Source organism: Dermochelys coriacea, chromosome 8 (assembly GCF_009764565.3).
Source record: "Dermochelys coriacea isolate rDerCor1 chromosome 8, rDerCor1.pri.v4, whole genome shotgun sequence".
NCBI classification, from domain to species: Eukaryota; Metazoa; Chordata; order Testudines; family Dermochelyidae; genus Dermochelys; species Dermochelys coriacea.
The window spans coordinates 76,003,898-76,018,705 of record NC_050075.1 but is presented as its reverse complement, the minus strand read 5'-3'; the positions used below and the strand labels follow the sequence as shown (position 1 = coordinate 76,018,705).

The window sequence follows — 14,808 nt, the reverse complement described above, 5'->3', positions numbered from 1 at the left end:
TCTGGGTACTCTTCTGGCTCTGTCAATCTGTTTCTTCACTTCAGCAGGTGGGTACTGTAGTTGTAGGAATGCATGATAGAGATCTTGTAGGTGTTTGTCTCTGTCTGAGGGGTTGGAGCAAATGCGGTTATATCGTAGCGCTTGGCTGTAGACAATGGATCGAGTGGTATGATCTGGATGAAAGCTAGAGGCATGTAGGTAGGAATAGCGGTCAGTAGGTTTCCGATATAGGGTGGTGTTTATGTGACCATCGCTTATTAGCACCGTAGTGTCCAGGAAGTGGATCTCTTGTGTGGACTGGTCCAGGCTGAGGTTGATGGTGGGATGGAAATTGTTGAAATCATGGTGGAATTCCTCAAGAGCTTCTTTTCCATGGGTCCAGATGATGAAGATGTCATCAATGTAGCGCAAGTAGAGTAGGGGCATTAGGGAACGAGAGCTGAGGAAGCGTTGTTCTAAGTCAGCCATAAAAATGTTGGCATACTGTGGGGCCATGCGGGTACCCATCGCAGTGCCGCTGATTTGAAGGTATACATTGTCACCAAATGTGAAATAGTTATGGGTCAGGACAAAGTCACAAAGTTCTGCCACCAGGTTAGCCGTGACAGTATCGGGGATACTGTTCCTGACGGCTTGTAGTCCATCTTTGTGTGGAATGTTGGTGTAGAGGGCTTCTACATCCATAGTGGCTAGGATGGTGTTTTTAGGAAGATCACCAATGGACTGTAGTTTCCTCAGGAAATCGGTGGTGTCTCGAAGATAGCTGGGAGTGCTGGTAACGAAGGGCCTGAGGAGGGAGTCTACATAGCCAGACAATCCTGCTGTCAGGGTGCCAATGCCTGAGATGATGGGGCGTCCAGGATTTCCAGGTTTATGGATCTTGGGTAGCAGATAGAATACCCCAGGTCCTGGCTCCAGGGGTGTGTCTGTGCGGATTTGTTCTTGTGCTTTTTCAGGGAGTTTCTTGAGCAAATGCTGTAGTTTCTTTTGGTAACTCTCAGTGGGATCAGAGGGTAATGGCTTGTAGAAAGTGGTGTTGGAGAGCTGCCTAGTAGCCTCTTGTTCATACTCTGACCTATTCATGATGACGACAGCACCTCCTTTGTCAGCCTTTTTGATTATGATGTCAGAGTTGTTTCTGAGGCTGTGGATGGCACTGTGTTCTGCATGGCTGAGGTTATGGGGTAAGCGATGCTGCTTTTCCACAATTTCAGCTCGTGCACGTCGGCGGAAGCAGTCTATGTAGAAATCCAGGCTGCTGTTTCGACCTTCAGGAGGAGTCCACCTAGAATCCTTCTTTTTGTAGTGTTGGCAGGAAGGTCTCTGTGGGTTAATATGTTGGTCAGAGGTGTGTTGGAAATATTCCTTGAGTCTGAGACGTTGAAAATAGGATTCTAGGTCACCACAGAACTGTATCATGTTCGTGGGGGTGGAGGGGCAAAAGGAGAGGCCCCGAGATAGGACAGATTCTTCCGCTGGGCTAAGAGTATAGTTGCATAGATTAACAATATTGCTGGGTGGGTTACGGGAACCATTGTTGTGGCCCCTTGTGGCATATAGTAGTTTAGATAGCTTAGTGTCCTTTTTCTTTTGTAGAGAATCAAAGTGTGTTTTGTAAATGGCTTGTCTAGTTTTTGTAAAGTCCAGCCACGAGGAAGTTTGTGTGGAAGGTTGGTTCTTTATGAGAGTATCCAGTTTTGAGAGCTCATTCTTAATCTTTCCCTGTTTGCTGTAGAGGATGTTGATCAGGTGGTTCCGCAGTTTCCTTGAGAGTGTGTGGCACAAGCTGTCAGCATAGTCTGTGTGGTATGTAGATTGTAATGGATTTTTTACCTTCAGTCCTTTTGGTATGATGTCCATCTGTTTGCATTTGGAGAGGAAGATGATGTCTGTCTGTATCTGTGCGAGTTTTTTCATGAAGTTGACAGATTTCCACTCTATACGGCTAAATTCAGTGCCTTGCATAATCACAGGCTAGAATAAGCAGTTACCAGTTCATGTGAACCCGATAAAAGCACCATGTGCTCTTTTGCCACAAATACAAGATGAGCAGAAAAGAGAAACGGCTAAGGATGAAACAATACAAGCAGTAATACATGCTCTAAATACTGGATGGAGTCAAACACTTCCCCACATGCAAATTCGCCATATAAAAATGAACCTCTCAGTGATTTTGGGAGTACTCATGAAATGTACAAAAACAGTAATTTCCATAGTCATAAGAAGGAAAATACTGGAAAGAATATGGACCTGATTCTCATTTACATGAGGGCCACTTTACAAAGTACATTTACTCCCACTCCCAGTGCGTTGTAAAGGAACCTTATTGTAAATGAGAATTAGGTCCCACACTAAAAACTCCTTGGAATGACTAAATTAAAAAAAAAAAAAAGAGCAGAAGTAATATGCTGACCACATATAAACAGTGATGTGGATGAAATAATGAGCAAGCGTGGAACCTGCCTGAAATACAGATACACAATGGGAAAGAAACATGACACCAGATGAACAACCTGCAATACTCGAAGGCAAAGTTAGAATGGATGTGTTTGCCCTGGGAAGACATGACCACCTGATCATAATGGACTATTTTAACCACTTTCCAGATTGATACTTCAAGATACCACAGTTTCAACCGTGATCACTAAGTCTGTATTTGCATGTCATGGAATTTCAAGGACTGCAATGATAGCAATGGACCATGGTTCATGAATACAGAATGCATCCATCTGGCTAAAACTTATGAAATTCAGTAGGATATCTAGTTCCTGATATGCACAAGAAAACAGATTTGAAGAATGTGGACTCTGTAGAGTGAAGGGGAAAAGGCAATTTATTTAGCACTACTCAATTATAGAGCAACACAGCTGCAATGTAAAAAATCACAGGAAGCACAAAAAAGTGTAATGGATCGACTGTGTTTCAGACTATTTCAAAGAGAGTGAACAGACTGTTTAAGACATGGACTGCCTAAAAACCCCTATACTGCAGATACAGAAAAGTGCTGAAGATTAATTAGATTGGTTGATATTGTAAAAATAACATTAAAAATGTTAAGTTAAATCACTGATAGAATTTGTTCAGTTAGAGAATATGGTGAATTTTTTTTAAAAGAGAAGGTGTATCCTAAAGAGCCAAACTGTAGCAGGAAGCTACACATTCTGTAGGACTCTATGTGGTACCACTCTTCTTGTCTCCCACACAGCGCCAAGAATCAGCTGCAGAGACTCAGGCAGCAAGGTTAGATTACAGCAGCGTCAGTCCTGTATTTATTTTGTACGTAATCTCCTGTTGTTAGGTAAATAAATAAATAGTCTTAAATCCTGTCTCAGACAACATTAACATACTACATTTGTCACAATTATGTCATCCTTGAAAGTGCCCTGTGTGTGTGGATTTTCAGTGAAAAGACTGTCTACCATTGAGGAAAACAGTAATGTAATAGGACAGGGTTGTGTACATTATTAGCAAAACAGTAGAAATTCAATATTTTGCAGGGTACATCACAAATTACAAAAAGATTAATTAAAAGTTCAAATATCAGTTGTTTCTGCCAAGAGAATGGATAGTTACATTTTCTTTATAAACATGAATCTGATACTGTAAAGTCTCTGGAAAAAAGTTCTTTATATGTTTTCTCTAGCATATTTTTGTTCTTATTCCAAGATAAAAGTTTTCATTCTAGTTACTAATCCAGTTAAGGAATTTACTAATTTTGAAAGAATTTGTACTGGTCTGTCAACTAATCATCTTTGCAACAGTCTTTCTTACCATGATTCTGGCAAATGAAAAGTTGGGAGACTTATTTAGTCCAGAAAACAGATCTTCTAAAAGTTTACAGTGAAGTTAATGATGAACTTTGACACACTATTATAATTACTGCTTCTTTCAGGTACCTACCAATTTTTTCAAGCTGTTTGGATACATGCAGAGAGTTTTCCCACAGTTTGCACCTGAAACATTTAGCTAAAATCAAAGAGTTTAATAATGCAGGAAAATTGTTTTTACGTGATGCCAGAAAGTCAGACAACCCTACGAAAGAAAAAATATATTTAATAATATAATACAGTTTATTATTACATATATCAAAATGCATTAAATTTTAACATACATTTAGTAACTCTTAAGCCATGTCTGAAAATTTTGCCTATATCTTGTGTCAAAGTGAAGTCTTGAATAGGAATGCATCCAAATTGAGCCTGAATAAGACTGAAAAAGAAATATTTCTTAGTATATAAACAAACAAAATATAATAAAACAAAAGTCAAAGACTCCATTGAAAAACAAAGGCAAGTTCAAGATAAAAGCAACATTGTTTGGCATCTAAAGGCATGAGCCTGCACACAATGAAGTCAATACGAGTTTGGATCAGGCTTTTATTTTCAAGCCAATGAGATGTGACAAAATATTTACCAGTTTACTTTCATTTCTCTTGTTTTTATCTTCCCTTCCATTGGAAACCTGTATAATAAAACAGACTGATTTTTTGCTATTCACTTTAACTAAAAAATACTTTCTTTCTGAACATTAATTCACTGATGTTTTTGTACCTGATAGTTATCCTGTTCTTGTCTTTATTCAAAGTGTTCAATATTTTCTTCTCATTTGTTCTTAACTTGACATCTGAAAATTCAACGCAGCCGGATATCATTGTGATCTGTAACAATTTAATATTGTTTAACAGATCCTGTTTTCATGCAATTGTCATTAGTAGTAAAATATAATGGAAGTAACAGCACAAGACAATATAGTATGTTATATATAATTAGAATTGCTTCAGAATTCCTTCATTCCGAAGGGTAAGATGACTCAGTGCTACGTAATTGAGGAGAGTAAAAGATGGGAGAATTGGAAGATCTCAGAGAATAAAACCCTCGAAAAAATAGTATTGCAATTCATTTTGATACATTTTATACATCTTGAACATCATAATTCTTTGGTGTAAGGAAAAACAATATAAACTATCTTCAATTCTGTTTTAAACTTACAAATGTATATATATATTAATATATATTTTCTTAGGAAAATTAAAATTACCAGTTCTGATAAAGTTTCTGTTCCATTAATTGTGGAAAACTGTTTCACTGTATCAAATGCAATATAGTACCAAGCCATTAGTTTTCCAGTCTCTGTAGATAAAGATTAAAAATATTTACTGCATTTTTTTTTTTAAAAGAGAGGTGTAGTGTACTTGCTTCTTCTAGAACTGCATTTTTATTTTCCTCATACTATTATACATAGATCACTGCCACCAGGCCATCTTTTGATCTGCAGCAGAATTTCTAGTGATTTAATAGGAGGATTTGCACAGGGATCCAGATCAGTATATGGTCCTAAGAATACAACTTCTATCATTTGCTAAATTAAATTCAGTTCAGATAATAGAATACAGAGTATGTTCATTATGGCCCAAATTCTGCCCTCAGCTACATCTGTAGAAGTCCACTGGAGGTAAGTGAGCTGTAGCTCATGAAAGCTTATGCTCAAATAAATTTGTTAGTCTCTAAGGTGCCACAAGTACTCCTTTTCTTTTCTCCTGAATGGTTCTCTGTTCACTGGCCAATCGCTGTGCCCTTTACTATGTCCTATGATAAACTCATATCAAGAATAATTTTTAAACCTTATAAATATATTTTCAAAATATGTTTTCAATACTATAGTCTAAACTATATTAATGAAGTAAATGTTACCTGTAGGTTTGAAATTAAATTCTTCATCCATCTTGATCAAATCAAGAGATGACAAATCATTCAAATTCTTCAAACACAATTCTGTCCAGAGTTTGAAAAGAGAAATTTGTCTTTAGAACATGCAGGAAAAAAATACAATATTTTTGTATGTACTAAGGAAAAGATTATGGTCTAAGTTACATCAGTGTAAAACCAGAGTAACTCCACTTAACTCAATGGAAGGCCTAAGCACCTGATCCTTCTCCCATTGAAGTCAGTGGCAAAAATTCTTACTAAATTCACTGGGGTAGGCTCAAGCTCAACTATACATTCAACGAAAACCAACCAACCAACCTCATTTTAAAATTGTAGAAAGTGTGAAAAACTAGATGCGAGAAGTTTAAAATGTCAGCTTAAGCTCTGAAAAGATTGGGAGTCCACTAGTAATCACCCAACACAATACAATATTTTCACTCATTTTTAACCATGTAGCAAGGCATGGCTATTCAAATGCACATGTGTGATTGAGTGTTTAATGGTATGTGTACATTATAGTAACTGTGCCTGCATTTATTTCAATGGTTACAAATTCAAATGAACCTATGTAGTCACTAGCAGTGGATATTGAATGATGATGATCAAAGTGTTTCCTTTGTTCTTATCTCTTTCAAAACCAAGAAAATTAAGTGCAAAAATGACATTAATACAATGTTGAGATTTTTCAATGCAAACGTGGCAAGAAACTCAAAGTTGTAGTTCCCATAGCAACCACAAATCATCCACATTGCATTCACTCTCTCCACACACACACACACACACACACACACACACACGAACATAATTGTAATTAGCAGAATATACATTACTACAAAATACTGCATATGTGCAAGAGGGCTGAGTTACAATATCTGTTAGAATAATAAAGTTGAATTTCCAGATTTGTGCGGTTAAAATCTTGGCAAGTAATGTTCTATTACCATACCTATTTTGCATTTCATATAATTCTTCTGTTGTAGACAGTATGAAAGAAAGTAAAGCATATTTGTTTTTATCATTTAAAGACGGGAGAGGCTGACCCCTAAACTGTAGAGTTTCATCTGGGTAATTTGACGGTATTGTCATAAATCGAGAAGTAATTTTAATATTTAAAGAGTCCTAAAGTAAATAATTATTTTATGTTCAAGCCACAATAAAACCATCTTCTTAAAAATTCTTTACGTAATAGTTAAAGACTATTCTATTAAAAACCTGAGAACTGAAGAATATAGTTGATCTTTTTGTACTTGCAGTCAGATGCTACATGTCCACTTTAACAACAATACAGCAGTCCCTTAACTGCTTGATTGAATTATCTTACTTCTTGGCATTACTTTATCTACTTGCTATATGAATAAATGTATAACGAAGTTTAGAATCATTTTAGCATAACAAAATAATTCTTAGAAGACCCAATAAATCAAATAGATTTGACATATGACTAAATAAGGCATGGAACACTTTATGCATATAAATCTTGCAAGATGTGTAAGATTTCTTCTGGCATACCTAAACAAAATGAATAAATCAAGCAATAAATACTAAATCTTTAGTAATAGAGTAGAATATGCATTAAAGGGCTTTGCTCCATGTGAAAAATCTCATAGTCCTGGGGAATGGAATCCTCAGTCTATACCAACCAGACTGTATACTTAGCCAAATCACAGCCACCAATATAGGTAACGTAAAATAATAGCATACAAGGCCCTCCTATAGTTCACTGGATACACTCCCACTGACATAAAATACCATGCCCTTGACCTGTACAAAATTCTCCTCCCACCTTCCTCAGGGAGTCATGAGGCCTGATGCAAAGTTTTCTATAATACAAGTCAGTATGAAGTTCCCCCACAGTCTCTACTAATGCCCATGTGCATCAAGCATGCAGTTTTTAAATTGCTTTTGGGCAAGCTGCAGGTATTTAAGTTACCCCAATTTGTGGAATGAGGAAATCGGATATTAAATTTCTGTAGAGAAAATTTTGAAAATCTAAAAAGAAATTAAATCAAATGACAAATCAATGGAAGAAAAGAAAGGAAAATGAAAATCATTCAAAATGAAATGAATCTAACTGTATGCAAAGTTTAATTTATGAGCAGGATATACAAGAAGCTCTATACCTGTGCATATGGGCAAGAACTTGGGAAGAGGAGTATTTATTGTTTCACCATATTATGAAATCTTTTTTTGGGTAAAAGAATCATATTTGGAAAGTCCAGTATTTATGATATGAAAGAACATGCAAGTTAAATGAAAATAATAGTGTTGCTTTAACAAATTCACAAAAGGCTAGAGTCAGCCAACCTTAATCACACTGAACAGTATCTTGCTCCATCAGTAGTTCCACGGAAATGAACGGAGTTACTCAGATATGGTGGAAGAATCTGGCTCAAAATGTCATGTTGTACTCAGAAAGGTGAAAAGGCACTGACCTTGTAATTTTGCTTCAATTCCAACTGTGTCTAATCCATGCGAAAAACCTAGAGGAAAAGGCAAAATGGCCTTTTAAATGAATACAATCATGCATTTAATTTTCAACATTACTGTCTACCAAAACAATTTACTGAGTGTAAAAAATGTCAATTTAAGTACCTTTCATACTAATTGACATTTAAAATGGAGGCACAAGGTCAGTGAGGTAATATATTTTATTGGACCAACTTCTGCATATATATGAAATAGTATCCATTTTAAGTTTGCAGTGTTGTTGTAACTGTGTTAGTCCCAGATATGAGAGAGAAGGTGGATGAGATAATATATTTTATTGGATCGACTTCTGCTGGTAGAGGGGACAAGCTTTTGAGCTTCACAGAGATCTTCCTTACTCAGGTCTGGAAACAGTAACCAGAGTGTCACAGCTACATAGAAGCTTGGACAGATTGTTCAGAATAATGTTGTAGGAGACCACTTCAAATGAAGATGACACTGAACACCCCACCAGTTTTAGGACAAAGGAGGGTTAGTAGGCAGCAGAGTGCGTTAAAAATTGTGATGAGCCATAAAACCAGTGCCTTTGTTAAGTCCATTGTTTTTAGTGTCCAGAAGAATTATGAATTGAAGTTTTCAGGCTCATCTTTTGAAGGTGTTGTGCAGATTTCCTTTGATGATGAGGCCTGAGGGGTCAGATATAGAGCTATCACTTAAGAGTTTGCTTAAATGTGATCGGGTGTTTTTGTCTTTTATCGTTTTTCTTTGGGACTTCATTTGAGAGCATGTGATTGACTGGTTTCACTCACATTGTTGTTGTTGTGGCATCTGATACACTGGATCAGGTACACCACATCTTGTGATAGGCATGTGTAGGACCAATGGATCTTGAAAAGTGTATTGGGGGATATTGATCATCATAGCTTTGGAGATGTATCTGCAGGTTTTACATCTGTTGTTCTGGCAGGGTCTGGCGCTGCTTTCAGGTGGTGTTTCCTGGACTGTGGGGAGCCTGCTTCTGATGATGAGCTTGGTGAAGTTGGATGGGAGTTTGAAGGCCAGAAGTGGGGGTTGGGAAAGATTTCTTTCAGGGTGTAGTCCTCAAAGTATGTAGTGTTCCATTTTTGAAGCTGATCATGGTGTACCTGAATGGAACTGGTGGATAATCCTGGTTGTTTAAAGGTGTAACATGTAGTCCGGGATAAATGTTAGCGGAGCATGTGCTGTATCAACTTGGTGGGAGGTTCGCCAGCATTGAAATTTAGTCCATTTGTGAATGTAAGTGCGTCTAGTTGGGTCATGCTTGCTTTTCAAAAAGTATCTCACTGCATCCAAACAGGTTATTTCTGAATCCTGGAACCATTAAGGAGCCAGACTTTGAAGGGGAGTGTCTGTGGATTGGAATGGAGGATATGTCCTGTGAAAGGAGCTGTGATGATGGACAGAGAGAAACTGGTTGGCATTCTATCATGTGAAGGAGATAAATATACCAAATCTGTCATGGCCATGTTGGAGCTATAAGAATGATGTGAGCTCGGTCTTCCTGTATTTTGTGAAGTATATGGAATAGGAGGGGAAATGGACAGAAGGCACAGAGGAGTGGTGTACTCTTGCAATGAAGAATGCATCTCCCAGTGATCCGTGTCCCAGTCCTGCTCTGGAACAGAATTGAGGGGGTTTTGCTGTAGCAAAAAGATCTATTATAGGACATACCCATCGATTGTAGATGGGCTGAAGGACTCGCATATCCAGTTGCCACTCGTGATCCTGGGAGAATCTCCAGCTCAATATGTCCACGGTGATGTTCTGGTATCCAGGAAGGTATGCTGCTGAAATGGTGATGTTGTGCTGGATACACCAGTTCCACAATTTGAGTGCCTCTGAGCAATGCTCCACCTTGTCTGTTGAACATACAGGTGAGATTGTTCGTCATGACTCTGATGGTGTGATGTTCAAGGAGAGGGAGGAAAATGTCAGCAGGCATCGCGGACCACTCATAGTTCTAGGAGGTTGATGTGTAGAGTGGATTTGGTTAATGACCATCTGCCCTGCACTGTGTGATTGTGTAGATGTGCTCCCCAATTGATTAGGGAGGTATCGGTTGTTTGGATCATGGTCTGTGGTGGTTGGAGGAAAGGAACTCCAACGCAGACATTGTTGGGCTCCATCCACCGAAGTACTTATTGGCATAGATAAGAGTTTCTGGAGGCTGTGGTTGTTGGGGTGATATACTGTACGGAGCCATGCCTGAAGACATTGTATGTGTAGTCTTGCATGCCTGATCATGAAAGTGGCCGCTGCCATGTGGCCTAGACGTTGGAGGCATGTTCTGGCAGAGGTCTGGGGGCAGACCCACACATTGGATATCAGATCTAGTATGACCAAGAATCTGTGAGGTGGTAGGAAGGCTCTGGCTTGTATGGTGTCCAATTATGAGTCAATGAATTCCAGGAGTTGTACTGGCATTAAAGTGGAATTTCTAGTTTCATGAGGAGGCCTAGCTTCGTAAACAAGTCCATTGTTGTAGATGGCTCGGAGAATGTCGGTCTCAGCTGGGGTCTTGAGAAGACAGTTGTTCAAGTATGGAAAGATGATGCCGCCTTGTTTCCTTAGGTAGGCAGGAACTACTGCCAGGAGCTTGGAGAACACCAAAGGGGCAGTCGATAGTCCGAAAGGCAGCACCTTGTACTGGTAGCGGTTGGCGTCCATGACAAATTGGAAAAATTATCCGTGGGCAGAGTGTACGGCAATATAAAAGCATGCGTCTTGGAGGTCAAGGGCAGAGAACCAGTCCTCCTGTTCCAGTGCTGGGATAATAGTGGAGAGGTAATCATCTTGAAGTGTTGCAGTCTGATGAACCTGTTTAGATTGCGAAGGTCCAGGATGTGTCGCCAGCCAACGGATTTCTTCTGGATGAGGAAATTTCCTGTGTTGGAAAGGGACCAGTTCTATGGCTTCCAGTTGCAGAAGATGATTTCTTTCTCCCCTAGAATGGGTTTGTGAGGGGCTCCCTGAAGGAGGACGAGGGGGACAGGTATAAAGGGGCTGGAGTATCCTTCCTGAAATTATCTCTACAACCCACTTGTCTGAGGTGATTAGTCTCCATGATGGGAGCAACAGAGCTAGTTGGTCACTAAACTGGTGGGACCTCAAAGATAGTGGGAATGACTGAAAGGGGGGAGGCTTCTTGGGGCCTTGATACACTTTCAAAATTGTTGCTTCAGTGTGGGGGTGTGAGAGGTAGCCTCTGAGGAATAGGTTGTTTACACTTGGAGAGAGGCCTTTGTTTTCAGCCCTGGTGTCATAGTACCATTGAGGAGTATATTGCGGTGATCGAGAGTAAGGGGGGAGGTGGTACTTCCCTGGATGTCTCTTTGGCACAGGCGTGTAAATGCCAAGACACTGGAGGGTAGCTAGGGAGTTTTTACAGGAGTGCAGGGAATCGTCTGTGCGCTCCGAGAACAGTTTTCGGCTCTCAAAAGATAAGTCTTCCGCAATGGTTTGTACCTCTTTAGGAAAACCTGAGAGGTAGAGCCATAATGCATGCCTCATGATCACAGCAGTTGCAATGGATTGGGCAGCAGTGTCTAGAGCAGAGGATCTCAAAGTCCTGGCCTATGGGCCATCTGTGGTCCAAGAACCTTCCTACTGCGGCCCGTGGAGGAGAGACGGAGGAGAGACGCAGGCAGACACGCTGCTGGCAATCTCAACTACAGGTGCCACCCCCCACAGCTCCCATTGACTGGGGGAGAGGGACGCAGATACCATCACTAGTTGCTGGGCAGAGTCAACCCTGGAGGCAGCATCATTAGTTGTCAGGCAAAGTTAGCCATTGAGGCAGCATCACTTTTTTCCACAAAGAATATAAACAAGTCAAAATACTGAACACAACTATCTGATGCACACCTTGCTGCAATCCTGAAGGTTTCAACTGCTCAGTCACTGAGGCCAAACATCAACAAACTGACAGAACTGAAGCGTTGTCAGGTAGCTGGCCAACACTAAAAACTCTCTGGGAGGTGAAGAATTGCATAAAGTTGTATGACAGTTTTATTATTTCTAAGAAATTTGAAATAAAAAAATACAATATAAATGTTTTCTTTTCTGAACACCATCTTCAGTGACATTATTGACCCGCTGGAAGGATTTGAGGACTGGCACTGGCCCTAAGGTAAATTGAGTTTGAGACCCCTGGTCTACAGAGTCTAACAAGGCTTGTAGGGCTGTACAGGCCAGAAGGTATCCTTCCAATATTAGGGACTGGAATTGCTCTTTCTTGGACTCTGGGAAGTCATGACAGAAATCCTCCAATTTGGAGTAGTTTAAGTAGTTAGTCATCAGAGCCTCATAGTTTGAGATTCAAAACTGGAGTATGGCTATGAATATGATGAATATGCCTTGCGTCCAAATAAGTTAGGCATTTCCAATCCCCATCTGGATGACTAGCACGGGGTTGGTATTGGCCTCTCTCTTGCACCAAATTGACCACCAGAGAATTTGGGGTAGGGTGCAAGAATAGAAATTCAGCATCTTTCACTGGAAGGTAGTACTTTTTGTCGGCGGGTTTTCAAGTCGGATTGATGGACGCTGGGATCTGCCAGAGCTCTTTTGCGGGATCCAGAAGAGCTTCATTGATCAATAGTATAATCTTGAAGGAAGAGGAAGTATGGAGGATATCAAGCATCTTATGTTGCTAATCCTTGACTTTCTCCAAAGGAATCTGCAGGGGGTCTGCAATCCTGCAATAGGTCTTGAAAATGTTTGAAGTCATTGGCCATAAACAAGAGCAAGGGTTCCTCAAAGTCATTGGCACAGCTTCCTAGCAAAAATTTTCTAGCTAGAATTTCCTCCAACAATATCTAGCTTTCCTCATCTACCTCCTCCCAACAAGTTAGGAGCATCTCTTATGTGGTAGGAGCATTTCCTACCAAACTAGGAAACAAAAGACTGAAATCTGGGTGAACATAATTTATTTGGATTATGATAGTGCCAATGAGACAGGCATCTATTGTAATACTTTTAACTATTAATGGCCTTGGTTTTGCAGGGCATTGTAATCTTCAGATTATTTTTATATAGCTTTTCACATAATAGTACAATGGTATTAACAATATCCTAAAGTGTAAACAGACAATATATAAAAAGGAGTCAGGAGTACCTTACTAACAGCTGCTGAATGTCCAAACACTTATCACTTGAGAACATATCAACCAAAAAGATTTAAATTTACCAATTATTTATTTTCTTTTTCAGTGCCATAAAGCAACTGTTCCACAATCACAATCATAGACATCCCATATTGCTAAGTACCATAGAATGCCTTATGCTTGTTGGGTCAGCAGTCTGTACTATCTGTGCTGAAGCAGAAAATCTGCCTTTGGGGGAAAAGATAGATCTGTTTTTATTCAATATGAAGCAGTTTTCTGGATTTTAATATCCTCATTTTATCTTCTATAAAATAAGAATATTAAAAAGAAAAACCACTCAATATTAAATAAAAGTTGATTTACTTTTTCCTTGGAGGCACACTCAATACTCAGAGCTGAAAAGCAATGGTAATATGCCACCAGCTTTGTGTGTGCTGTGATACCTCAACACAGTGGGAAGTTGGTAATCATAGGATGAAATTTTGCAGACCTGTTAATGAAAAAGTAGTACAAGTTTAAAATATGTTGAAATGCCTGCTAATTATGTTAACACAGTTGAAATGATTTTTCCTAAAGATGTTCCAGGTCACCTTTAACAACTTCATTGTCTTCAATCCCTACTGAAATGACAGCCCATAAAAGACAAAACAAGTAACACTAATCTTTTATATCATTTCTCACAAACAGAAAATTACTTGCCAAAAATGCAGGTGTTTACTGTAACCTACTTTATCTTAGACATGACATATAATCCAGTATCATATTCTAGTCAATTTCAAAGCAACAAACCATAATGAACTGGATTTTTCAAAACTCGGATGTATAGGAAAGTTGATCGTATCCATTCCAAAGCTATTTTCACATCTGTGATGGTGTGCAACACTATTTCTGCATTTAAATGCTCAACAAGATGTTTGTGCAAACTAGTAAGGAACAAAAGGTAAATCAATTAGAAATATAATTAAATTACAATAAGCATTAATCAAAGTATCAAATAATTTTTTTTACAAACAATAATAAATTATATTTTACAGTAAATAGTCCACTTGTTGCTGCAGCTTTTTATGGTACTCGGTATAAAAAGGTAAAAAACACTTAAATGATCACGAATTCAAGCTGTTTTGTTATGGAATGGGATCCAGTTAGCAAAAGAAACAGATTTTTGGTGTTGGCTGTTGGACATCACTGGCATCCAAGAAACAAAACTATCTGGGAATTTTGGGAAATATCAGAGTTTAAGTCTTAACTAGATTTAGCTTATAAGAGTTTCAATTTTAGCATTTAAAATTCCACTGTAATTCTGAATGTTCTTATTTTTACATCTCTCACTCCCTGTAGGCCTTCCATCAATTGAGCATTATAGGCTAGTGTTTCCTAAATCTCTCTTGTATCAAACTTCAAAGACATGTCCTGAGAGCTTTCTGTGTTCTATTCTTTGTTTTTTGAATACTTTCACCACATACAGTGGAGTTGCATCTTACTCAGAGGTTAAGTTCTAAAGTCAGCACGTAAGGTGAAAATTGTACATA

The 14,808-nt window shown here is 38.8% G+C and overlaps 1 protein-coding gene across 6 annotated transcripts in view; it reads right to left on the bottom strand.

Moving 5' to 3' along the window:
* HFM1 (helicase for meiosis 1) overlaps positions 1 to 14,808 on the bottom strand; it is a 117,059-nt gene that overhangs the window by 49,746 nt on the left and 52,505 nt on the right. For 5 of the 6 annotated variants that reach the window (XM_043490512.1, XM_043490513.1, XM_043490515.1 and 2 more), the window contains 7 exons: positions 8,138 to 8,185; positions 5,691 to 5,771; positions 5,038 to 5,129; positions 4,551 to 4,657; positions 4,414 to 4,461; positions 4,112 to 4,209; positions 3,901 to 4,032 (listed from right to left, as the gene is read on the bottom strand). In XM_043490512.1, the coding sequence (XP_043346447.1) occupies positions 3,901 to 4,032; positions 4,112 to 4,209; positions 4,414 to 4,461; positions 4,551 to 4,657; positions 5,038 to 5,129; positions 5,691 to 5,771; positions 8,138 to 8,185 (606 nt within the window). Of the gene's footprint in view, positions 1 to 3,900; positions 4,033 to 4,111; positions 4,210 to 4,413; positions 4,462 to 4,550; positions 4,658 to 5,037; positions 5,130 to 5,690; positions 5,772 to 8,137; positions 8,186 to 14,068; positions 14,203 to 14,808 lie in introns of all 6 variants that reach the window. The other variant, XM_043490517.1, reaches the window with a different exon arrangement.